This window comes from Gavialis gangeticus, unplaced genomic scaffold, assembly GCF_001723915.1.
Source record: "Gavialis gangeticus isolate Ggan-Ray unplaced genomic scaffold, GavGan_comp1, whole genome shotgun sequence".
Taxonomy (NCBI): Eukaryota; Metazoa; Chordata; order Crocodylia; family Gavialidae; genus Gavialis; species Gavialis gangeticus.
This window is the reverse complement of record NW_017729034.1, coordinates 43,972,142-43,995,682: the sequence shown is the minus strand read 5'-3', so window position 1 is coordinate 43,995,682 and position 23,541 is coordinate 43,972,142. Positions and strand designations below refer to the sequence as shown.

The window sequence follows — 23,541 nt, the reverse complement described above, 5'->3', positions numbered from 1 at the left end:
TTCCTCTGAGATGGAATAGAATTAGCTTGTGCATTGAGGATGTTAAGAGAATATAAAACTTTATTTTCTGTTTGGCTTATGTAGCAGGAGGCTGGGTGCTCCTGCTACTTTAAGAAAAGGCAGGTGGCATGAGAAGCAGCCAGAAGGTGTGGAAGGGGCCAATTAAAAGTCATCTGAACAGAAAGGAACCAGGCTTCAAGCATATAAGACCAGGGCCTGAGTCAGTCAGGCTGTTTAGTCCTGAGAGCCATGAAGAGAGGAGCTCCTGGACAGCAGGGCTCCAGGTCAACATCTGGGCTGGGGTAAGAAACACTGGAGGTTTATGGTCAGAACTAAAGGGTGGAGGAGGTCCTAATAGACCTGTGAATGGAGAGGCCTGGGAGCAAGGGCTGCTGAGCCCATAACCCGAAGTGGGTAGAAACAGGTCTGGGAATAGAGTGGCCTGGGAGATAGGGCTAGAGAGCCCATAGTCTGAAGAAGGGCAAGAGAAAGCAGAGAACCAGAGCAAAGAAGCAAGGATGGCCAGAGTGCCCATGGTTTCAACTGGCCTAGGAGTCGGGGGAAGGGACAAGGGAGACCGAAGGTCAGGGACCACTGCTGGAAACTGAGGGGCTAGATGACCCATAGCCCAGAGAGAGGCATAGACAGGACAAGAGAGCCCAGAGATTAGGACTGAGGGGCTGAAGCCCAGGAGGGGTAGAGATAGGAGCCTGAGAGGGCAGGATGCAGTGCCTGGGAGTAGCCCACAGAGGTGAAGTACCTGGGTGGGGAGTGCAGGCTGGGATGCTGTGGTTGGGAATAGGTGTAAGAGGTGGAGTGCCCAGGTGGAAAAGACAAGCCTGGAAGCTACACCCTGGAGTAGCAGAGCTAGGTGAAGTGCCTGTCCAGGGAGGCCCAGTCACAGGGACTGAGGCCATGCCTAAGGGTGCTGAAGCTTGATAACATCTGTGAGCCATGGGTGTGATATAAAAAGTGCTTGGAGCCAAGTTATAAGTCCATAAGATGAAGTAGAGACACCTGAATACCAACATGGGATCAAGGATTCCCTTAGGCAGCCTCCCTTTCTAAATACCTAAGAACAACAAGGTATATCAGGCAAGGTGAAGGGGAGTAAGCCTGAGGAGTGAGGGCAGATCAGGGGCTGAGTGGCTGCCCAAGGGCATCACAGCCATGCCTGGGACCACTTCTTGTTACAATTTAATACAGTTTTAACAATCAATTGTGTTGAGCCACAGCATTTGTCAGGTGTCCTGATCTAAATAACAATGCATTTCTAGTGAGGACTCCTTAAAACTAATCACTGATTGTTTCAGTGATTTGCCAGGGTCTGTGCTGGTTGACTTTCAGAGTATAGCTCATAGCATGTTTGTTCACAAAGTATTTGTCTGACAGCAGTATGTCTACTGCTCTCCACTTACTTGAGTGGAAGATGTATGCTTTCTGCAAATCTAGGATTTGGCTAAATCAAAACCTCTCTGGCTTTAATGAGCTTTTAGGATCCAGCTCTTAGAAAAATGGATATAGTTATCTTTTTAAATAATTTCTTTAAATTAACAGTGTCCTGTATCTGAAAAGCCTGTTTTGGAGTTTAGCTGAGGATAAAAAAACTTTTTTCTTTTTTTTTCTTTACATCAGAGGTTGGTAACAAATGTGAAAACTCTCTAGCTGTGGCAAAGTGTAATACATTTTAATTAATACATTTTAATTAATTATTGGTATTAAATGTATGTGCACGCAAAGGCTTGCGAAATGCACCATTTTATAAATATGCAAATTAAGGAACAAATAAAGAAAAACAAGTTAATTTTAAAGCTGACCTCTTATTTAAATATAAAACATTAAAATATTTCTGATTTGCTAAACCAGCAGAATGAAAATTGGTTTGCAACATCTAATGTACTGACTACCTGCTGCTAGAATTGCTACTGACCTCCCTTTCAGCAAAATGCCCATTCCCATTTACAGGCTCAAAGAATGCAAATCCTAATGAGCACTTTTTTACTTGCAAAACTATTTAACAGTTCACTCAATAAGTACTTCTCCTTTTATGACTTTTTAAACGACAGAGAAAAATCTGTTCTGTATTCCCTTTAAGACAGCAAATAAAAGCAGCTTTGCATAATGTTACATAACCTGAATGTAAATACTAGGGAAGATTAAGATGTTAGGGCAACATATCTAATAAATACCTTTACAGAATAGAAATGAAAGGGCAATTAATAAAAAGCATCCTACGTAATGAATTGGAACAAGCTGTATAGAGTATCTATATTGAACTTCATGTAGGTTATCCTAGAAGGTATGTGCAGAGACTAACGAATAGATATCCGGTTTTTGTAAATGGTATAAAGCATTCTCATACAGGACTGTTAAAATTCTGATCCCTCTCAATGGCTGTAAAAAAAGGAGATTACAAGATCATCTCAAACAGCTGAGCAAAAGTCTTTTGGTTTCTCACTGACCATTTTTAGCTATTATGTTTCTGACTAAAGCTTCATCTGAGCTGAGTTTTGCTGAAACAAAAATTACACAAAAGAGAAGAGGACTTTGAAGAGGTTTAAACTAACTTTAAGAAACTAAACTTAATTAATATTCTCATCCGATCAATACTACAGACACCCATGTATAAATCTGTAGGCTATTCGAGCCATTTAAAGGCAACCTTGAGTATATGAACATATAATCTTATCCTGTACAATAATTTCATCTAGATAAAGCTTTGTAACATGCACCAATCTGCATCAGCACATCCTGCACATGTAAACTGCTGTTCCTGAATTTCAGCAAAAGTACTCACGCAGCAGAAATATAAGAATTCAATAATTCTTGTCTTACTTATTAAAAGTGCTTACCTATAGTACTAAAGATATACCAGAGAACAGCAATTGATCTTGCACCATTTTAGTTAAGTCAGCAATATATTAAATACATAAAGGAGCCCAATTTCATTACATACAGGAGGGGTCAATTGTCTGCAGGTGGCATCTGCCAGCCTTTGGATACTACATTCTGCTATAAGAAATAGTTTAAGCAAATTGCACACACAGTACTGGCATGTTTCTGGATGAAATACTTGAAGTTACATCACACAGATCGTTCCTTGAAAGGCACCTTGAAAACAACTTCTGTGATCTCAGCCTCACTAACATACATGCAGCAATGTTAAACTTAATGGGAATCAGCTTTACTCTAAGTTCACACAAGTGTAGCTGAGATCAGAGTATGATTCTGTAAGGCATGTTTTCAACAGGGGGTGCGCGCACCCCTGGGGTTACTTGGGTACTGGTGGGATGCTCGCCGATTGGCTGCGGGGGACCCTCCACCCTGGTCACCAATCGACCACTGGGGGACCCCTTCCTCCGCTCATCTGGCTGCCTGGGGACTCCTACCTTCTTGACCGACCACCGGGGGTATACTGACCCAAAAAGTTTGAACCCCTGCTCTAAGGCATAAACAGAGGGGCGGAGGGAGAGGGGACACAGTGCAGGACAGAAATGACAATAGGGACAACTGCCCCAGGCCCTAACCTGAGGGAAAGGGGCGCAAAGGAGAAGAAAATTGGCTGCTGCTGAAGCTGCCATATTTGTGATGTTCCAAGTGCCTGGGCACATTCTAGCATCTCTAACCATTTCCAAGAAAGATGGTGAGGTAGGTACTAGCTGGCCACAGCAACTGCATATAGGTTCATGTTCAAAAAGAGAGATTGGTGTATCCAGCAGAAATAGATTAAAGCATTTAGCCTTTTAGATATAAGATTACGTACTCCATTTTGCCACAATACTATATATTATTTCCATTGGGAAGTTTTTTGAGTTTAGAGGATTTTTTTTTTATTTTTTACTAGGGGACAAAAAGAAAGGCAGATCAAAGTATTCTCTCAGTGAACCTAGTGCAGCTACACTGGACTCAGTGGTGAATATGTGGTTGGTATACCTAGGAGAAGAATTTTGTCCAGTGTTATTTGCATGAGCTGAAAAAGGAAACAGACTCACAGAAGCATATAGGTAGAAGGAAGCATTTCCTTTCCATCTGCTACATCAGTAGATTTGCATATCAGAAGGTAGAGACATAATGGTTATTCAGCAGACCCTTTAGGCAGGGACAGACATTACACATAAACCAGTTTAAGTGATCAGAAATTGGTTTAAACCTGTAACAGAACAGATATTCAGTGCACATAAACCAATTTGAAAATGACAGAAATCGGTTTGAGATAAACCTGGCTGAATGTAGTATCAGTCTTAACTGATTTTGGTCAAACTGTTAACGCAATGTCTGTCCCAGACCTTAAGGACTGCAGCAGCTCCTAATGCACAATATCCAAAGATCCCAATAAAGGCCAGAAACAATTACTTGGAGCACTCATACACTTAGATTAGGTAGTAGTGTGGCCCCCAGTATCTTGGACTCAAGAGGCCGAAAAGAAGAGGCCAAAGTAAGAGAGACCATGGCCTGGCCAGAGGTGTTAGGTAGAGCTGGCTTTTAGGTTCCACAAAGCTGGAGGCTGCAGGCATTCCTAATTTAGGGAAATAGGTATTTAAAGATTCTCCCCTCTTTTAAAAATATGTTTTATACTATTCTTTTTTGCAATTGTCTGTGAGACAGGCTAAGTGCCAAAGGCAACAAGGAAAGGCAGAAGGGGGGAAAAGAGAGATGAAAGCATACTACTGTACTACTGACATGTTCTTTGCTTGCTTATTAGAATAAATGTCAGTTATCTCCAATGAGCTGCCTATCTAGCTATTATCAGTTGATTAATTTCTCTAAGAGTTATGGTCTCTGTCGAAGGATTTTAGAGAGGGGAGGACAGTATCCTTCTGTACTGGTTTGGGGAAGTTCTATGTATAAGGTAGGCTGAGTTACTACATACTAGGTATAAGATAAGAATGAGTGAAGATACCTCTGGAAGAATCACTTAAATCCAGCTCTGCAGCCAGTATCATTGGTAGAAAGATGACACAGTGAGCCATGACAGAAGAAAAAGAGTGGGCACCAAAGCGGGATGCAGTTGTTAAGGCCTCTGATGGTGAGAACAAAGGGCACCAAATTGATGGGTTGGAAAATGGGCAGCCATTGGAAGGGTGCATAGAAGAGGCAGATAACCAAATCAACCTAAAGGTGAGATTATGGATGAGATTGCACATTAGAGTTAGCAAGTGCTAATTCTAAAGTACATTAGTCTGTGCTCAGGTTTACTAGTGCTAGTGACAGTCATCCTCAGGGTTAATAACTTCTCTACTGTGCTTTGCTCAGGCCTACTGCTACAGGGCTGGCCAGTAGAGGCACATAGGTAAGGGCTACAAGTCTGCTTCATGCCTTCCCTGCTTGCCAGCTCTCTAGCCACAGTGTAGGCCAGGGAGGACATGGGAAGCCCCCTGGCTCCTTGGATCTCTCCCTCTGGTCCCCATATTAGCTCATTCCCCGCATCAACCCCTGGATCCCCCTTCCACCCTGTAATCAGCCCCTCCACCCCCTGATCCCTTCCCTGACTCCCTCACAGATTCATCGATTCATAGATGCTAGGGTCGGAAGGGACCTCAGATCATCAAGTCCGACTAGGCAGGAAAGAGTGCTGGGGTCCGATGACCCCAGCCAGATGCCTATCCAGGGTTTTCTTAAAAACCACCAAGGTAGGGGAGAGCACCACCTCCCTTGGAAGCCCATTCCAAATTTTGGCCACCCTTACTGTGAAGAAGTTCTTCCTGATGTCCAGATTAAATCAACTCTCTGTCAGTTTGTGACCATTGCCAGTAGTAGCAGCAGGAGGGGTTCCCCCTCCCTGCCTGCTCCAGGGGTCCCTGCAGCCAGTGCTGCTACTGTGCACCCAGATCCAGCCCCCAAGAGGCTCCACAGCTACCTGGCAACTCCTTTTCTTCCTGCCTGCCCCCCTCCCCTTCACCTCCTCTTCAGTTTCAGGGCCTGGCAGGAGCAGATCTGGGTGCATAGTGATGGCATGGCCTGCAGGGACCCCTGGAGCAGGCAGGGAGGGGGAACCCCTCCACCACTCTCAGACTGATTGGGGTGATCCAGAGGTGGAGGGGGCAACTGGGGTAGCAGGGGAGTGATCTGGAGATGGAGAGGGTGATTTGGGGGCTGGGGGGAATATGAGGGGGCAGACACCTGGCAGCTCCCCACCCATCTACTCCCACCTTCCCCCTATACCTCCTCTTTCCCCCTTCAATCCTGCCTTCCTTCAGGCACCCGTCACCCTTCATATCTTTTCCCTCCCTCCTCACTTACACTATCCCCATTCCAGCTGCCAGTCCAGGGCCCTAGAGCCTTGGATAATAGCTAGCCCACCTAGGAGCAGTGCCTTCTAGGACACTGGAGGACTACAGACTGGAGTTTTTATCTCAGGTGAACACCCAGCAGTTAAACTCAAGCTAGGTGGCACACTTAAAGATAACCTTAGCCTAAACTGATATAATTTAAGAAGCCTAATGGGCACTTGTTAATGAGCCTTAATGTGTGATCATACAAGTTTTAAGTGCTTATAACATCACCTAATAGTAATGTAAAATCACACCCTACAATTGCAAGAGATGTATCACTGGCTTGCAGTTTCTGCAGCAGGAGCCTCAGTGGGGCCTTAACATTGCAAACTTATTTGCTCTAATTATGTAACATGAGGCAAGTCGTTTCACTAGCCCTCTTCAAAATTATAACCGCCATGCACAGTAGTATCCATGTGATGAACAGGAATGGGTTACATCAGTTCTGCAAAATATATTACCAGTATTCAAAAGTTTTCCAGTAGGCTGTGCAAACCTCCTTAGTTTACAATGCTTGGTCTACCTTTTTGAACATGGGCTCAGGTTTTGAGAATAAACTGAATTCCAAACTGAAGGATAACTTCCTCAGAGTACAAAAGCTTAGCTGTGAAAAGATTCTTCTCTATTTTGCCAATACTAATGAGCCAAACTTAAGTCTTGCAGTGAAAAGCATTCTCTCCTCCTTTGCCTACTCCCCTCTCCAGCAACTCTCTGGGAATACCTCTTTTATTAAGAATTGGTTTACAACATTTTGAAGTTCTCGTCCACCCCAAAAGAGAAGTTTTGTTTGTTACCTCTTACCGACAGTTATTTTGACAGTTCTTTTCTGAGAGTCCATCCTCATCTTCTCCCATAATATCCACCGCTGAAAAAATCAGTGCAACCAGAATTGCAAAGCAGCATACCAGTGCAAAGATCACAATGCATCTTTGCTGGGACTGAAAGAGATTAAGAAGATTGAAAAATACATTAAAAAGTTTAAAGGAGTGGGTATCTTTTGAATTTCAAACTTTTAAATATGATCTAAAATCCTTTTCAACATCTTGGTGCTATAGCTGTCAATGTGAAACATGTCTTGAGCTGAAAAGATGCTTTCAAACCTGTCCTTCAGTATCACCTTGAGCTATACATTAAATATGTCAATTATTGTTAAATAAATCATGTCACAACACCACCAGGACTTTGTACTAGTTTCAGTCTCTTTGTACCATGATGAAAGTGCTGTCCATCAGCAGGGCCATTCCTGCATTAATTAGGTACTTCTGTTTCTGGGCCATAGGTTTTATATATACCAGGGCTGTGGTGGTCCATGGGCCACATGCAGCCCCAAAGGGGTTAAATTATAGTCCTAGGAGGAGAACCCCCATTGCTCTGGCTGCAGCAGCAGGAAGGGACTCCATGCTACCCTTCCCTATATCTTCCCTTTCCTGCCCCAGAAGACAAGGTAGGGTAGCACAGTTCAGACTTTGGTGCCCCTGCAGTCCAGGGTGCCTGGGTGGCATGGTGCAGGGGGAGATTTTGCAGCCAGGAGACTGAGGGTGAGTCAGGATTCAATGGGAAGGTATGGAGAGTCAGGCACCTGGTACAGATGGAAAGCATGGAGAGGAGCAGCAAGGAGGCATGTGGAGCGGGTGGGGGGAGGTGCATGATTCAGTGGGAAGCCATGGGCAGCAACAGTGGGGAGGTGCAGAGAGCAGCTGCAGAGGGCACACTCAGGCACTCGGTGCAACAAGGGAGGCATGAGACTTTCACTAATATGGTCCTAAGGGTATGCAGCCCCAGGTCTCTTAGAAGTTGAACAGCCCTGATATACACTAACAGATGGCACTGCGCAAGCCTTCAGAAGTTTTGTTCATTTGCTTAATTGAAATGAAATGTGTCACTGCCAAAGGACCAAGGAGCAAAATGCTGTTTAATAATCTTTTTCCTGTCACTATTTATAATACTTGGAATCATCATCATCACAATTATATCAAGGGACCTAATCATGGGTTAGGGCTCCAGTGCGCTAAATTACACAACCACAGAAGATGACATTCCTTACCTCAGAAAAGTTACAATCCAAGTATAATACAACAGACAACATTATAGACAGCCAGAGTGGAGAGCCCAAGGTAACACTGAGATAATATAGATCAACCATGATAGGCAGTGGGCCTAGCCTGTCAAATTAAACATTTTAAAAATTTGCATAGAATTTACTTTTATATAAAATAGGAAATACTGGGTACACCTACATGAGATGCTTTACTTGAAATTAGAACAAATTACTGTGCAGTAAGTGTCTGTACATGTAGAAGGTGACATTTACTGCACAGTAATTTGCTCTAATCGCAAGTAAATTTGCTCCCTGTAAATACAAGTAGCAAATTTACTCAGGAACAATTATTGAGCAGTATAGCACTTGTAGATTCTTGTCTCCCAGACTAGGGACAGACATTACACATAAACTGGTTTAAGTGATCAGAAACTGGTTTAAACCTGTAACAGAATAGATATTTAGTGCCTATAAACCAGTTTGAAAATGGCTGAAACTGGTTTGAGAGACACCTGGTTGAGTGTAATATCAGACTTAACTGATTTGGCTCAAACTAGTTTATGCAATGTCTGTCCCAAACCCTTTGCTGGTTTAAGTTAAATCAGAGTCCCCTAGAATCCTGGCATGCTCCCTGGGCTGGGCTGGGCTCTCTGCTCCTCAACAGGGTTGGGCCTGCCCTTCTGCTCCATGCACAGACTTGCAGGCACAGCAGGGTCTGCTGGCTTCCCTGTGACCCCTTTCTCCCCCCTCCTTCCCCCCACCACTCACTTGAACAGAAATCCCTTCCTCCTCTCTGCCACAGCAGGGACCATAGTCAGCATGTGGTATGCTAGCTAATACTAAGAGATTTTTGTGTGTGTCTCTCTCTCCAATTTCACTGGGATAGGCAGACAGAACAGTGACCCCTTAGGGCTTTTGAAGCTAATCAACAGGTCAGCCTGAAAAGCAGTTTAAAAAGTTTGAAGTAATGTGGAAAGAAGCTAGTGTTTTGCCAATTGGGTGATAAAGAATGTTATCATCCCCCAGGCTGTCTTGCTGGCCTATCAGTTTGGGGCAGACAGTATGAGGAAGCAGGGAGGGAGACTGAAAAACTCCGTATCATCAACAGAAGCATGCACTGTATACCCCCTTTGCCTTAGAGTGCTAGCCCATGGCTGGGAGTTAACAACTCTCCCACTTCTTGAACAGCCAGTGGGGAAAAGCCTGTGACTGTGCAGGAAGACCTCCTTAATCAGAGGTCCTGCTAGGGCCTGGCCATGCCCCCCTTAGCTCAGCTCCTGGCAGAAGAGAAGGGAAGGCTGTCTAGCACCCCCTCGGCTTCTAGTCTGAGCTACTGCAGACCTGTACCTGAATTGCCTCAGTCCAGAGAAAATGTCTGTCCAGTTTCAAACCAGTTCAGCCTATCCAGGTTAGACTAACCTTCAAAGATTGAATCAATTCAAGCTCAGGCTCTTTGAATGTCTGTCCATAACTGCAGCCTCCCCGCTGTGATCACAGAGCAGGATCTGGGAGCTCCCTGCTTCCAGGCCAGGGGAACTTTGTCTTTCCCAGGCCTTGGTGGTGGAGCTCGCTCTAGCAGCAGCCAGCTCCCAGGGCAGGTAGCAATCTCCCAGTCCCCACCTGCTCCCTGCCAGCCCCTAGGCTAGCACTCAGGGGGAGTCTAGAACTGGCTGCTGCAAGGGGCAAGTGTCGGGCTGGTGGGAGCAGAAACACTGCTGCCATAAGCAGCAAATCTGTGCCCACTTCCCCACATATGTAGACACCTGCCCCAGTTGGATTTACTCTAGAGCAAATTACTCCAGAGTAAACACACCCCAGAGCATTTGCACATGTACATGCGCCCACTTTGGTGGCAACTGAGATATAGTCATGTATTAAACTGGGGTAAATGTGAACCCGTTGAAAGGTGAGTTCTGTAGACTTAATTCACACAGATAAAAGGCACACATACATTATCTTATTCTGAAAATGGATTCTCGGGTATATCTGACATGTAAATATTATTATCCAAATTAAAACTGTACCATCTCTTTTCTAGAGGAAAAATGATTGTACAGAAATGTGTACAGAAAAAGACAAGAAAATTGACTTCTGTTACCAGTTATTTCGTTAACTTTCAATACTACCTTGTAATTGAAATGCCATACCTAGAAAATGCCAAAGCCAGAGGATATTATTTCCACAAATATGAAAAATTATTAATCTCATGCTTACTACTGAACAATGAAAACCTTCAGCTGAAAGAAAATAAATATTCTCTATACAATCTCAGATATTACATTAACAGAAATAGCAATATAACAATAACACAACCTCTACCCTGCTCTCACAAAGAGTTAGAATATGATTTGGACTCAACATTTCTGTATGAATGTATATCCAAGAAGGACTTTCTGCAAGTCAGCTGAGTAGCAAGTCAGCTATTCAGATCAAGAAGGTACACAGCATGGCACCTTCCAACTAACTCTACCTCTCTCTGCTCAGATCAAGCCAGCAAGCAGCTATGCTCTGCAGCTGCAGGGACTGAATTATAATGCCTCTTTAAAACTCAATATTCAAAGTCACTTTCAGTTTTCATCCTCAGAGACAGAGGGACAACTTTAATTGAGTTCAGTAAGAGCTGTAGCCTTTTATCCACTACATTATGATACATGCACATTTTAAATATTATGAACACTGCACAAATCATAAGCTTGACATCTGCTTTTTATGTTATAAACATTTCTTGCAACACACACTGTATAAAAACATACCAACAATGCAGTGCAGGAAAATATACTTCTCAATATTCTTGGATTAATTTCAGGCATACTCAAAATCTGTTCCTGAGGTAAATGCAATTGATGTAATGTTATGCTGCTAGCATATTCCTGGCAGTAGATTTCATAATGACTGCAATTAGTCCCAAAGATCATAGTCTGCAGCCAAACATGGACAGGAAATTAAAAGAAAAATATTTGCTTTGAGTAGATGGAAAGAGTAATCTCTACATTCCGATGCTAAAGAGTCATTCAGATCTGGGACAGGTATAAAACCTGTTTCATATTTAAAATTAAATTGTTCCTTTACTTAAGTTAAATTGGAGCTGATGAAAGGTGCATACTGACAGTCCTGAAAATTAACTCCCACTCTCAACTGAACAGAAACAACATTATAATTTCAAAGGGATACTCTGAGAATAAAAGTGACAAGGCTAATTCTACAGTGTATAGATGTAAATCAGGGGTATCTCTACTAAGTCAATGGAGTTATTCAAGATTCACAACAGATTTTGTCACCATATAATCCTTTTCATTTCTCAGGCTAGAAGCCAGAGAGGTTGCTAAATTGCAATCCACCAACCTGGGGCAGGGGAGCCCCTCTCTTCAGTCTACTTCCTATCACCTCCAGGACAGCTAATCTTCACTCATGTAATATCTGTACTAAGCTTCTTCACAGCTTATTCAATGTGTGTCCTACTATGCACATGTATGTGCCATACATAGGATCACAAATGTATCTCATCATAGCCTCCACTTCATTAACCTGTCTATTACTAACAAAGAGTATCACAGTAAATTTTGTGGACAAAGGACAACATTTGGAGAGAGCCTCAGGTCCTCCTAGAAATGTGTAGTCCCCTCCATTCTCCATTGTCCTAAATCCCAATTATCATGAACATATGGAAAATGTTAACTACGACTCTTGTGTCATAAATCCTCCAACCAGACACAAGAGAACAATTCCTTTCATTGGCATATATAACCAAACACCAGCAATAGGTGAGACAGGTAACACCTCAAGCTCCAGCCTGAGGAACACAAGGTACACTTTAACCAGCCGTTATCTGATTTTGAAATACGTGCCTGAATTTGCCTGCATTATCTAAGTGTGGTACAGTGCCTCCTTCACACTGTTTTATCCTAGCAAGTCTCTACCAGCTAATCTACACAATACAAAACAAAAAGGACAGGTTGTTTCGGGGTCCCCCCAGAGGGATGCTTGCTTTCGACCACTGCAAGCCTGTCTGGCCACTGAGAGTGCTCTGTCCCCTCCTTGCCCCCCAACCTCCCAAAGACAGCCCAGGCATGGCTTCTAGATTGGGGGCAACCCTGGCTCCTTCCACTCTGAGTCTTTGGCCTTCAGTCCTTAACCCTCCCTGGTTGTCTGTGACCTTGACTCAAGGGGCTAGCTACCTGTTCAGCTCCTGAGAGGAGTACTTTACCTCTTGTTGGGGATCTTGCATATAAATATGTTTATCCAAAAATACAGCAACTGACTGGAAGTATGACATGGCTCTTTGTGCAAATCTGCTACCTTATTACGAGTCTTCTCCAATTACTGCTTGGGCAGTGTTTGGCCCTGTGTTTCACTCATAATGCAATAACTTCATAATGGCATCAACAATATTATGGTCTACACAGATTATATTTATAATCTAGGGAAAAACAGTAGAAAAACATGACTCAAGGCTCTGAGAGCTAGAGCTGTGGGCCTAAAGTCAAACAAACAAAAATGTAAAATTTATGCAAAGGAAATGACATAGTTGGAAAAGAAGTTAACATAGGATTGCATACAAACAGCTGACAGCAATACTGAGGCCATCACCAACATCCCTACCTCAACAGATGGGGAAAGGGCGCACAGATTCCTTGGACTAGTGAACCATGTAAGGACATACTTACCTAATCTAGCTGAGTGAACCAGGTAGATTAGAGGATTATTGTTAAAAGACACTATGTGGGCAAGGGATCAAGATCTTCAATAGAGACTCAGATTTTTTTTAAGTAAAAGCAAATCCAGTCTTATGATATGACAATAAGCTCAAAACTAAGTTGTCCATGAACATGTCCAAGAGGAGGATTGGCACTGTTTTACAACAGGTTGGGCACTTTTACACATGACAGTTTAAGGTGTTTTAACCCAATTTAAGATGCATTAAGGCTAGGGACAGAAGTTATACATAAACCGGTTTAAGTCATCAGAAACTGGTTTAAACCTGTAACAGAACAGAAGTTCAGTGCACATAAACCAATTTAAAAATGGCTGGAACTGGTTTAAAATAAACCTGGTTGAATGTAATATGAGATTTAACTGATTTGGGTCAAACCAGTTTATGCAACTTCTGTCCCAGACCCCTTCCTGGTTCAAGTAAAATCACAGTCCCCCTGCATCCCAGCATGCTTGCAGCCCTGGGGTGGACTGGGCTGTGCTGTCTGCTCCAGCAGAGAAGGGTTGGAGAGGGGGGGAGGGAAGCAGTGACTGCCCCATCCAGACAAACCCCAGCTGGGGTCTGGGCCAGGGAGGGGGTAAACTCATTTTCACCCACGTACAGATCTGCCCTGCCCTGCTAAACTTACTGTTGACTGTGACTGTGGACTACAAATCCCAGAGGCACCTGGAAAGAGGAAGTGATAAGCAACCCTGCAGAGTCTTGCTGCTGTGATTGTGGACTGAAAATCCCAGAGACTTCAGGGGCAGCAGGAAGAGGAAGTAAACACACAGCTCAGGGTAGCTACATGCCAGGCAGCTGTGCTCTAGCACTTTTCCCCCACAGGATTTTGACCTGAGCCACTGCAGGCAGGTGGCTGCATTTCCTGAATCAAAAGTAAATGTGTTTCCAGTTGTTTCTCAGTTTAATCTCTGCATTTTAAACTAACATGCAAAGACTGAATCAATTCAGGCTCGGTCTTTACAACTGTCTGTACTTAGCCTAATGGTGTGTGTCTACATTTGCGTACCCTTAACTCGCCTTTAAAATGGCAATTTTTAGGCTATTCACATCTGAATTTGATACCTGTAAAAGCAGGTATCAAAGTTTGGCACAAATAGCTAAAGCCCATTAACGCATGTGTAGACACTTTAAGGCACATTAATGCTTTGTATGGATTGATTTGGGTCTAACTTTGGGCATTTGTATACATGCTTGTGCTGCAGAGCTGGGTACTTTTAAAAGTGCATGGTGCTGCAACACATGCATTTGTATAAATGGTGAAATGCACATCAGCCCTAAGAAAATGGCAGTGGCATGCTTTCGAACCAAAGCACATCAAGGGTGTTTTAGTTCAAAAGTGCATTGCCGCCATTTTCTCAGCAATGAATTTTGCTATTTATACAAATGTATGCACCAATTATTTTTTCAGCTACAACTGTATGGCTTCCAAATATAGATTTGATCACTTATATTTTCAGCTACAACAGTATGACTTGCAAATATATATATTTGGTGCTGTCATAATATAATATGCAAGTCATACAGTTGTAGCTGAAAAAATAATCTGTCTGCTAAGGCAGATGTTTGTCAGGGCTCTTTTGACAATGTAAATGAGGCTAGGTGAAGACATTACACTTTTACTGGTGTAAGTGATCAAAACTGAGAAATATATATATATGTATATATAATCTAGCCCTAAACAACTATAAGACAATCAGCCTAACCTCCATCCCAGGGAAAATCCTGGAAAAACTCATTAAAGAATCTATGTGTGATATGCTCATTGAGGGTAAGAATCTGAACAACAGCCAGCATGGCTTTGTCGCATGTAGGTCTTGCCTTACAAATTTCATTTTCTTCTATGAACAGGTCTCTTTCCACCTGGACATGAGAGAGAAGGTCAAGATTATATACCTAGACTTCCAAAAGGCTTTTGATCTAGTATCGCATGATATCCTTGTAGAAAAATTGGAAGATTGTGGGCTTAACTGTTCAACAGTTCAGTGGGTGGAAAACTGGCTGCATGGTAAGACCCAGAGAATTCTCATGAACAGATCTGTGTCATCCTGGCGAGAAGTGGCCAGTGGTGTCCCTCAGGAGTCCATGCTTGGATTGGTGCTTTTCAACATATTTATCAATAATTCGGATATGAGGGTGAAAAGCTCACTGGCCAAGTTTGTGGATGACACCAAGTTATGAGGGAGTGTAGTCATGCCAGAAGATAGGCTGCAGATACAGGCAGACCTGGACAGGCTGGAGAGCTGGACAGACCAGAACCAGATGAAGTTCAACACTGAGAAGTGTAAGGTGCTCCATCTGGGGGCAAACAATCCTCAACATACCTACAGCTTGGTGGTGACATTTTGACTTGCACCACGGCTGAAAGGGACCTAGGGGTAATGATTGACCATCGCATGAACATGAGCTGGCAATGCAATGCTGTGGCCAGCAGGGCAAACAACACACTGGCATGCATTAACCATTGCATCTCATGCAAAACTATGGAAGTGATACTCCCACTGTACTCCATGCTGGTGACACTTCACCTGGAGTACCGCATCCAGTTCTAGGTGCTGCACTTCAACAAGGACGTGGAAAAACTTGAGAGGGTCCAGAGAAGAGCCACCCATATAATATGGGACTTAGAAGACAAGGCATATGAGGAAAGGCTGAGGGACTTGGGCCTCTTCAGCCTACAGAAGAGAAGGCTGAGAGGGGGCTTGGTAGCAGCTTACTGCTATATCAGGGGAGTACATCAAGACCTCAGTGAACAGCTGTTCACCAGGGCACCCCTGGGGAAGACCAGGAGCAATGGATACAAACTCCTTGAACGCCACTTCAGGCTCAAGTCCAGGAAAAACTCCTTCACAGTCAGGGTGTCCAGACTGTGGAATTAACACACACCCCTGCAATTGTATAGTCCATTTGCAAGTCACGCATCTATAGTTGTCTGTCTGTCTGTCTGTCTGTCTCTTTATGTACATCTGATTTAAAAGCCTGTCAGATCCTGGACAAAATCTGGATTATGAATGCCATAAATATGATAAAAGAGGAGATTCTGAAGAAAGCAGTTAAGACATTAGCACAAGTTGTCTGGAACACTATATTCCAAGCCCTTATTTATCAGTGCAGGGGAGGTCTCAGTCCAATATTGGATTTTTGTTTAAAAGCACTAGGATAGCAATTCTCAGGACACACAGAAGTCATTTTAAGGATTAAAAAAATCTATTAGAAAGCCAGAGATGTTTTATACTGGCTTTAAATGAACACCGACACTGAGGAAGTTCTTAAGGCTTGTTAGATATTTAAAAAAGGTAGGCTAAATTAATCAAAAGTCTGGACTGTACTGGTGGCAGAAATAAAAACAAAGACACTTCCCACCCCTGCCTCCTGAAAGAAACCAGGCATAGATTTCCTTACATTGAAAAAAATATAACATTTTCTTACCCAATCACCCCAACTTCCCTGAGGTAGACTTAAAAGAAGATTCAACAGATAAACAAGTTATCAAATCTAATCTTGCTAGGCATAGTAATGTCTCACAATGGGTCACAACAGCATGTGAAATTGAGCCTATTTCAGTCAAGTATAGGTTTAGACATGACATTGCAAGTCCACATTGTCCCCAGTCCAGTCAGGTAGTAGAAAACAATGTCCAAATAAGAAACTATTACTGGAACTCAGATGCTGAAATAGAGTCTGATCTATATTTAGCTTTGTTAAATCACAGAACGGCAGCCATAACATGGATTGTCAACTGCCGACATTTTGCTCAATGCAAAACTGAAAACAAGAAGGCTGCACTGACGGAAACTGACATCAGATCCACTAATTCATATATATATGAATCACATAAAGCAAAACAAAAACTCAAGCTCTAGGTCCCAGGAACTGCCACCAGAGACATCAAGCGGTGGTCACAATGGTCATAATGAGATCTACACATTACAAGCATATGAGTAAGGCTCCTGCGCTGCAGCCTGGGTCAGCTCTATAAGGCTCAGGCAGGCTCCCACCCTGCAGCCCTTATTAAGTGCACTGACTCAGTTACTGATCAAGGCCATCTGACCCCCAACCCCTTGCTTCTGATTGGTTCTGGAGCTGCATTTAAGGAACTCCTCCAGCACCTGTGCCTGGCTGTACAACACATTGGTCTCCAGTCTCTGAGCAGCTTCTGCAGCAGCAATATCTTTGACTTCCCTGGTTCCTGACTCAGCCTTTGGCTTGCTCCTGGATTTTGGCCTCTCGATTCTCCTTGCAGTTCTGTTTCCTGACTCCCAATCCTAGTTTGGCTTAGCCAGACATAGATATTATGCTCTTTTACTAGTATAAGTGATAAGAAACTGGTCTATACCCATAACAGCTTCTGTTCAGTACACATAGACGCCATCTCAGTATGCATAGATGCCGTGACAGAATAATTTCTGTTCAGTACACATAGACACCGCTTACAGAAAACTTCGTAACTTAAATTGATTCCATCTCAGGCTTTTTGAATGTCTGTACCTAGCCTTTAGACTATGCCCTGTGGATTTTCCTTAAGATTTGGTAACTAGGTTTCTGATTCCCAGCTCCTGACTTGTGACTTCTAATCCTTACCCTTGCAACCCCCCAGCTCCATGCCAAACCAACCAGCCAGGTAGGCCATGAAGAACAGGAAGACTTGGCACCTTCTCCAAAATCCTAGGATAGAGCGAGATGCAGGCACTGATCCTGCTATTTTACCCAGGATTACAGCCAAGAGGCAACTGTAGCAGATTGAAAAAGCTGAACCCTCAAAGATTACACAATCAGAATGAATGGACTGACCACCTCCACCATTACCACTGACGTTTCAGGTGTGAACTGTTGGTCCATGTGCCAATGCAAGGCACCTCAAAGACTGACTGACGGTTACTACCTAGTTTTGATTGTATGTAGGTGAAATTGTTAATGTTAATTCTTAACTGTTACAGTTGCTATGTTTGTCTGAAAAGGATGATGTTAGGCACTGTCCTTTTAAGAGGCTCTGCATGAGCCAATTGGAACTGGTTGTGATTGCTGTGGAGAGGCTCATGTCATAAAATACCAAGCTGTTAAACCACAGACACAGAATGGAGGATACCTCTGCCATTTGATTCCTTGCCTCTGACTGACTCCTGAACACTTGGAAGGCTAAGCTCAGATTGAGAAGAGTTAAAATGACTTCTGCCATATCCAAACACTAGTGTTTCAAAGAGGAAGGAGAAATGCACTTCTCACTCACATTGCTGATCCTGGAAACCTGAAAAAAATGAATATATGCCTTGGTTTCAGTCTCCCTACAATTTTTTAGATGTCCAAACTGCACACAAGACTCCTGAGTGACTGGGCCCAGAGAGGTTCTAACAACTTCCATGGGAATCTGTGACGGTGCAGGTATCTGCACTGGACTATCTGACTGCTGCCTTAACATCCCAGAAATACATTTGTAAAAAGCAGTAAGTGGGAAAACAGGATTAAAGTCCCTTTGGTTTTGTTCCATCTGTCTGTAAGTAATCATACCCCTTTTTTCATTTTTATGACCCACAGCTGGCTGCGAGTGCCACGGTATTAACAGCATTAAAAGGACCAATGCTACCCTACCAATGCTATGATGAAGAGAGAGTTATCACAATTTAATTTACAAATCATCACTTGCTGTACTTTGTACTTTGCTTAGGAAATACAAATAAATTAGACATTTTCCTGTGCTTTGAGTTATTTTCACTTCTTCCATGGCAATATTTGGATTACAAATAACATTGGGGACAATTTAAATTCCAACAAACAAACAATTATATTTGAAATCATCATCTTTGTTTCTAACAGAAAAAGAGAAATTTCAAGTCAATTACATTTTCACACGGTTTTAATTGCCAGCCTGAATTAACTGACAAGGGCCTTTCAAACAGCAGAGCAGGTTTTTGAATGTTCTTAGAAAAGTCTGGAACAGCCATCTTGGAATTGCTCCCTCTGAGCAGCAAGTTCCTGTGGCTCCATCTTAACCTTTCAAATATAATTCTGCAGTACAAATGTCTATATGAACATTGCCTGCATTTCAATGATTCAAAAGAACAAAACAATTGGAAAAAAAGATTCAAAAGCAGCTGCAGCATAAGCAATCACTGCACTAAAGGAACAAATGCAAGACCACGGAATTCAGCAGGTCTCCCAAGCCTTCCATTGAAGCTAATTACTCTTAATTTTCAAATACAAAAGCCATACTATAAGCAATTTTCTAGTAAGCTATTAAAATTAAAAATATGCCCCACTGCAAGAAATCTAATGATCTTTTGGACAATGGTCTTTTGGACAATTTTAAAAAATGACTGTAGATTTCCTAAGAAGTATGAATTTAAAAGGACAGGCAAGAACTTACACTATAAGGACACTGGAGAGAAACTGATTGGTGCCAGTGGATAGCAGCAGAGCATTTGCTTGCTTAGACAGAGATCAATGTTGGGACTATCAGCCTTTTGAAAACTCCAACTAGTACAGGACATTGCCGCAGATTGTTCCAGTAACTTCATACAATGAGAGTGCACCAGGCCTTTGGCCTGCTGCCTTCACTGGTTTCCTAAGGTGTACTGACTCAAATTTAAGGGTTTGCACCTTATCATGAAAGTGATAAATGGGCTGACCCCACGCAAGGGCAGATCAAGGAGGGTTCTGTGATGCTCTTCCAAGAGCTCCAACCTTGGCTACTGAACATACGCATAGTGAGCTCTCCACAGCTGCCGCACACCCCTTTTTGCCATCCTGCTTCTGTTACTAGTTCCAGGATATCTAACATATCAAATAATGGGGTCATCAACTCTGGGAAGACCGCCACTATTGTCAGTTCTACCTTTGGCAACATGGAACTCTCTACAGTAAGGATAACAGGTTGTCTGTGTAGGTGACAGTGTTTTCTTGGGAGCCTGTATGGGCCTGTGAAATGAACTCCCAGAGAAGCACTAAAGATTTTCATTAATTTTCCTACTTTCTGCTCCACATACTCAGGGAGTTTCTTCACAGCTGCATAGCTGATCTAATAAAATATATCACCCTACAAAATCTTTCTCTCACCTCTAATTTAAACATTTGACTGAATTTACGTACATGCCAGTATGAACATTTAGATAAAAGATCTCCAGACACAAATTTTTCCTGCAACAAAACATTACACTGCACTCCACTCTCTCCCTAGGAACAGAATGAGAGAAAGAACAAAACTATACAGGATACATATTAGACATGTAATTTAACACAGTGGCACAAGAAAAGAAAGTCATCAGCTGACAGGCACTTTATCTGTATATTCATTATTAATAAACAAAACCAAATTTAATATCAGCTAAGGTGGTATCAGAATGTATCCCACCTGTTCAAAACCTAAAATATGTCAAGGGGAAATTAAATAACTTGCATTCTTTGCCATATTCATATTGTGTATAATGCCAGCACACAACTCTCTTCCTCTGTTAAACTTACACTTTCATTTCCAACAGACATCCATGTATTCCAGCTTCATCAGGTCTGTGTTGTCATTTAAAACCTTAATGGTGATCTCATATTTTCTGATCCTTATTCTATTAACAGATCAGTGTTTCTGATAATCATGTGCTTCATTTCTTCTGGAAGCAGTTCTCCATTAATCCACAGTTTCTCTTCTTTCTGAAGATAGCGTTTAATGAGAAATTTTGTGTGGCAGAGGAAATCTCAATTTCAGTAGGCTTGGGAAAGCTTTAAATATATATATTATATATATTTACATCAATTGCAATTTTCATATTAGATTTTTTATTTGCCTAGAAATTATGGATGAGTGCATTTAAAAATAAATCTAAAGAAATGAGTATTTGTACCATCTGGCATAGTTAATTAGTCTTGATACATAGTATTTATTCATCTAACTTAACTCATCCCTGAAACAGATTAAGAGTTCCTGCAAAATGAATTTTGGAAATGATCTTTAAAATATACAGATGTGCCCCTCCCACCCCCAAAAATAAGAAGTAGGATATTAAAAGACAATATACAAAAAAGTTAACCTTGAAGTAATCAAATATCTTGAACCTGTGAAATGCACCTCTGCTTGTATATCTGTCTAGATGACAGGATGACATGCTATGCAACATGTTAACAAAGACCTGACACCTCATTTACTCACAGGACTGTGAGAGATGACAGGAATATATTTTCTGTATTTTAAAGCTGCATCCAGACGAGCAGGGGCATGCACTTGCAGCAACACAAATTTGTGCCACTACTTTATGCCACAGTGCAAGCCCCTGCACATGCACTTAGTTGCAGGACACATTGTCCTGCTGTGGGCAAATCGCCCATGTCCAAGCTCCTCCCAGCTCCCATCCTGCTGCTCCGACCAGGCAGGGAGAGAAGGGGAAGGCTAACTGGAGCCCCAGGGTGTGACAGCCAGCTGGGGAGCAGCACATAGAGACAGGAAAGCAGATAGCCCAGGTCCACTTCCACATTGCTTTAAAATGGCAAATGTGTCAATAAAACATTGCCCAACTGAGAGAGAGAGAGATTAGGGCCGGGCAAAATTTTGCCAGGCATTTTGTTTCAAAGTTGTTTTGATGTGTTTTGAGCTTGAAACAGCAAAACTTAAATGAAACAAAAGCCTTCAAAACTGCTTTGAAATGAAACAAGGGTGCTCAAAACATTTTGAAAGCTTCAAAATGGTTTGGGTTTCAAAGCTGGGCTTACCTGGCTTCAGCGCCAGTCCCAGCCAGCAGCAGCAGCCACCTGTCATCCGGCACATCCCACCTGCACCCCCAGGAGGAGTCCGGCACAGCCCCACAGGTCTCCCAGGGGTGTGGGTGCCTGGATCTGTCTGCCAGATGACAGCAGGCTACTGCTGCCAGCAAATGACACTTTTTCTTGTCAACAACTTGAGGTGTAGTTTTCCAGAAATCTCTGCACTTACCTCCTTGACACTTGGCAGGCTTCATGCCCTCAGAAGGGGCTACCATCCCTGCAAGTTTCACCTGCATCAGACTAGAAATGACCATGCTATAGGCAGTTTCATGCTTCCCCATTATAGCCTATGGGTGAAACATCAAAATAGCGATGAAACAGCGAAAGTGTTTCAATGGAACAAAACAGAACAGTGCTTTGAAAACAAAGAAAACTTGAAATGAAACACTGTTCCATCGAAACGTCGAAATGGAAGTGAAAGCAGAACAGTGCTGTTTCGCACAGCCCTACTACATATAGAGTGATGTTTCATTTTAATCATGGAAGAACACAGATTTTGAGGTATTTTAAAGAGTGAATTTGAAATTTTTTTGTAAGAGAATTTACAGTTTTTAAACAGGGAACACTAGGATCCCCGTTGGTGAAACAAGTGGCAGGACCCAGGCAAAAGAACCTGCCCAAGGCCAGCACCAGGGACCCAGCTGGATGACAAATGAGGTGCCTGAACCCCTGGTCATTTGGGGCCAGGAGGACATGTCTGACAATTCAAAGTGGACCACCACTATCAGCACATCTTCTAGGTGATAGCTGCCTAGATGGCAGGGCGGGGGCACACATGGCAGCAGTGCTGCACAAAGACTAACTGTGCAGCCACAGTCCATTGGCACCTGACCCAGAGGTGCAGATGGTTCTGCTGCAGTGCCTATGCCATAGCCCAGGCAATCATGCGGGCCCCATCCAGATCTGGCAGGTACACAGCCATGGGGCTGCAGTTTCAAGTAGGTAGATGTTCTCATAGGTGGCAGCAGGTCACAGCCAGGCAGTAGCCCCCACTGCCAGACTGCTGCAGTGGATAGAGGGTGCAGGAGCCACTTTAGGTCAAGGCTGCTACAGCAGTCCAGCTGGCACAGGGGGGTAGTGTCCCCATATGTCAACTGGCCAGGCCTCAGAAGCTCCTGAGAACAACTAGACCTGAGCTATCGCAAGAGAAGTTTTTTATACTGCTGGGGCCAATGTAGGTGCTGGCCCCAGCCTTCAGCTACTCCTGGCTGAAGATCCAGGAGGATCTGGGCAGGGTCAGTTTCTCCCAAGTGGCACAATTTGCCCCACACCAAAGTGTATGTTCAGGCACATGTGCTGAAGCACAAATCTCCAACACAAATTTGTGTCGCTGCTATTTGAGCTGCTACAAGTGTACATGCCTGCATGTGTTGATGCACTCTATGGCCACATCCAGATGATCATGGATGTTTGGTTCCCTGGGGACAAGTAGCAGCAGCACACCTCGGGCCGCAGCTACTTGTCCCCAGGGAATGCGCATACCACACATGTTTTGGAGCATGTCAAGTTACCCCGGGGGCAGTAGGGGAGGGCTGGGGCCAGCACTGTACTGGCCCCAGCAGCCTTACCTAGGGTTCTGGGGGCCTCCCAGGGCTGCAACAGTGGTAATCCTGCTGGGTGGAGCCTGGCTGACAAGCACAGAGTGGTTCTAGGAAGCACAGCTTTGCTTTTCAGTGATTTGCCCTGCCCATGGGTGAGCTGCTCCTTTTTTATTCCTCGTGGGGTTTTTTGACCCCTGGATATTCAGGGGTCAAAAATGCCTGTGGAAAATGAAACTG

At 43.2% G+C, this 23,541-nt stretch overlaps 1 protein-coding gene and 1 long non-coding RNA gene across 4 annotated transcripts in view; one reads left to right on the top strand and one right to left on the bottom strand.

Moving 5' to 3' along the window:
- The window catches only part of PLD5 (phospholipase D family member 5), a 388,941-nt gene that overhangs the window by 227,310 nt on the left and 138,090 nt on the right, over positions 1-23,541 (bottom strand). For 2 of the 3 annotated variants that reach the window (XM_019527434.1, XM_019527435.1), the window contains exon 2: positions 7,074-7,210. In XM_019527434.1, the coding sequence (XP_019382979.1) occupies positions 7,074-7,210 (137 nt within the window). Of the gene's footprint in view, positions 1-7,066; positions 7,211-23,541 lie in introns of those variants that run through there. The other variant, XM_019527436.1, reaches the window with a different exon arrangement.
- On the top strand, positions 5,000-22,886 carry LOC109304684. The gene is made up of 3 exons (XR_002099449.1): positions 5,000-5,010; positions 13,870-13,873; positions 22,722-22,886. It is a non-coding gene; the product is annotated as an uncharacterized LOC109304684 (long non-coding RNA).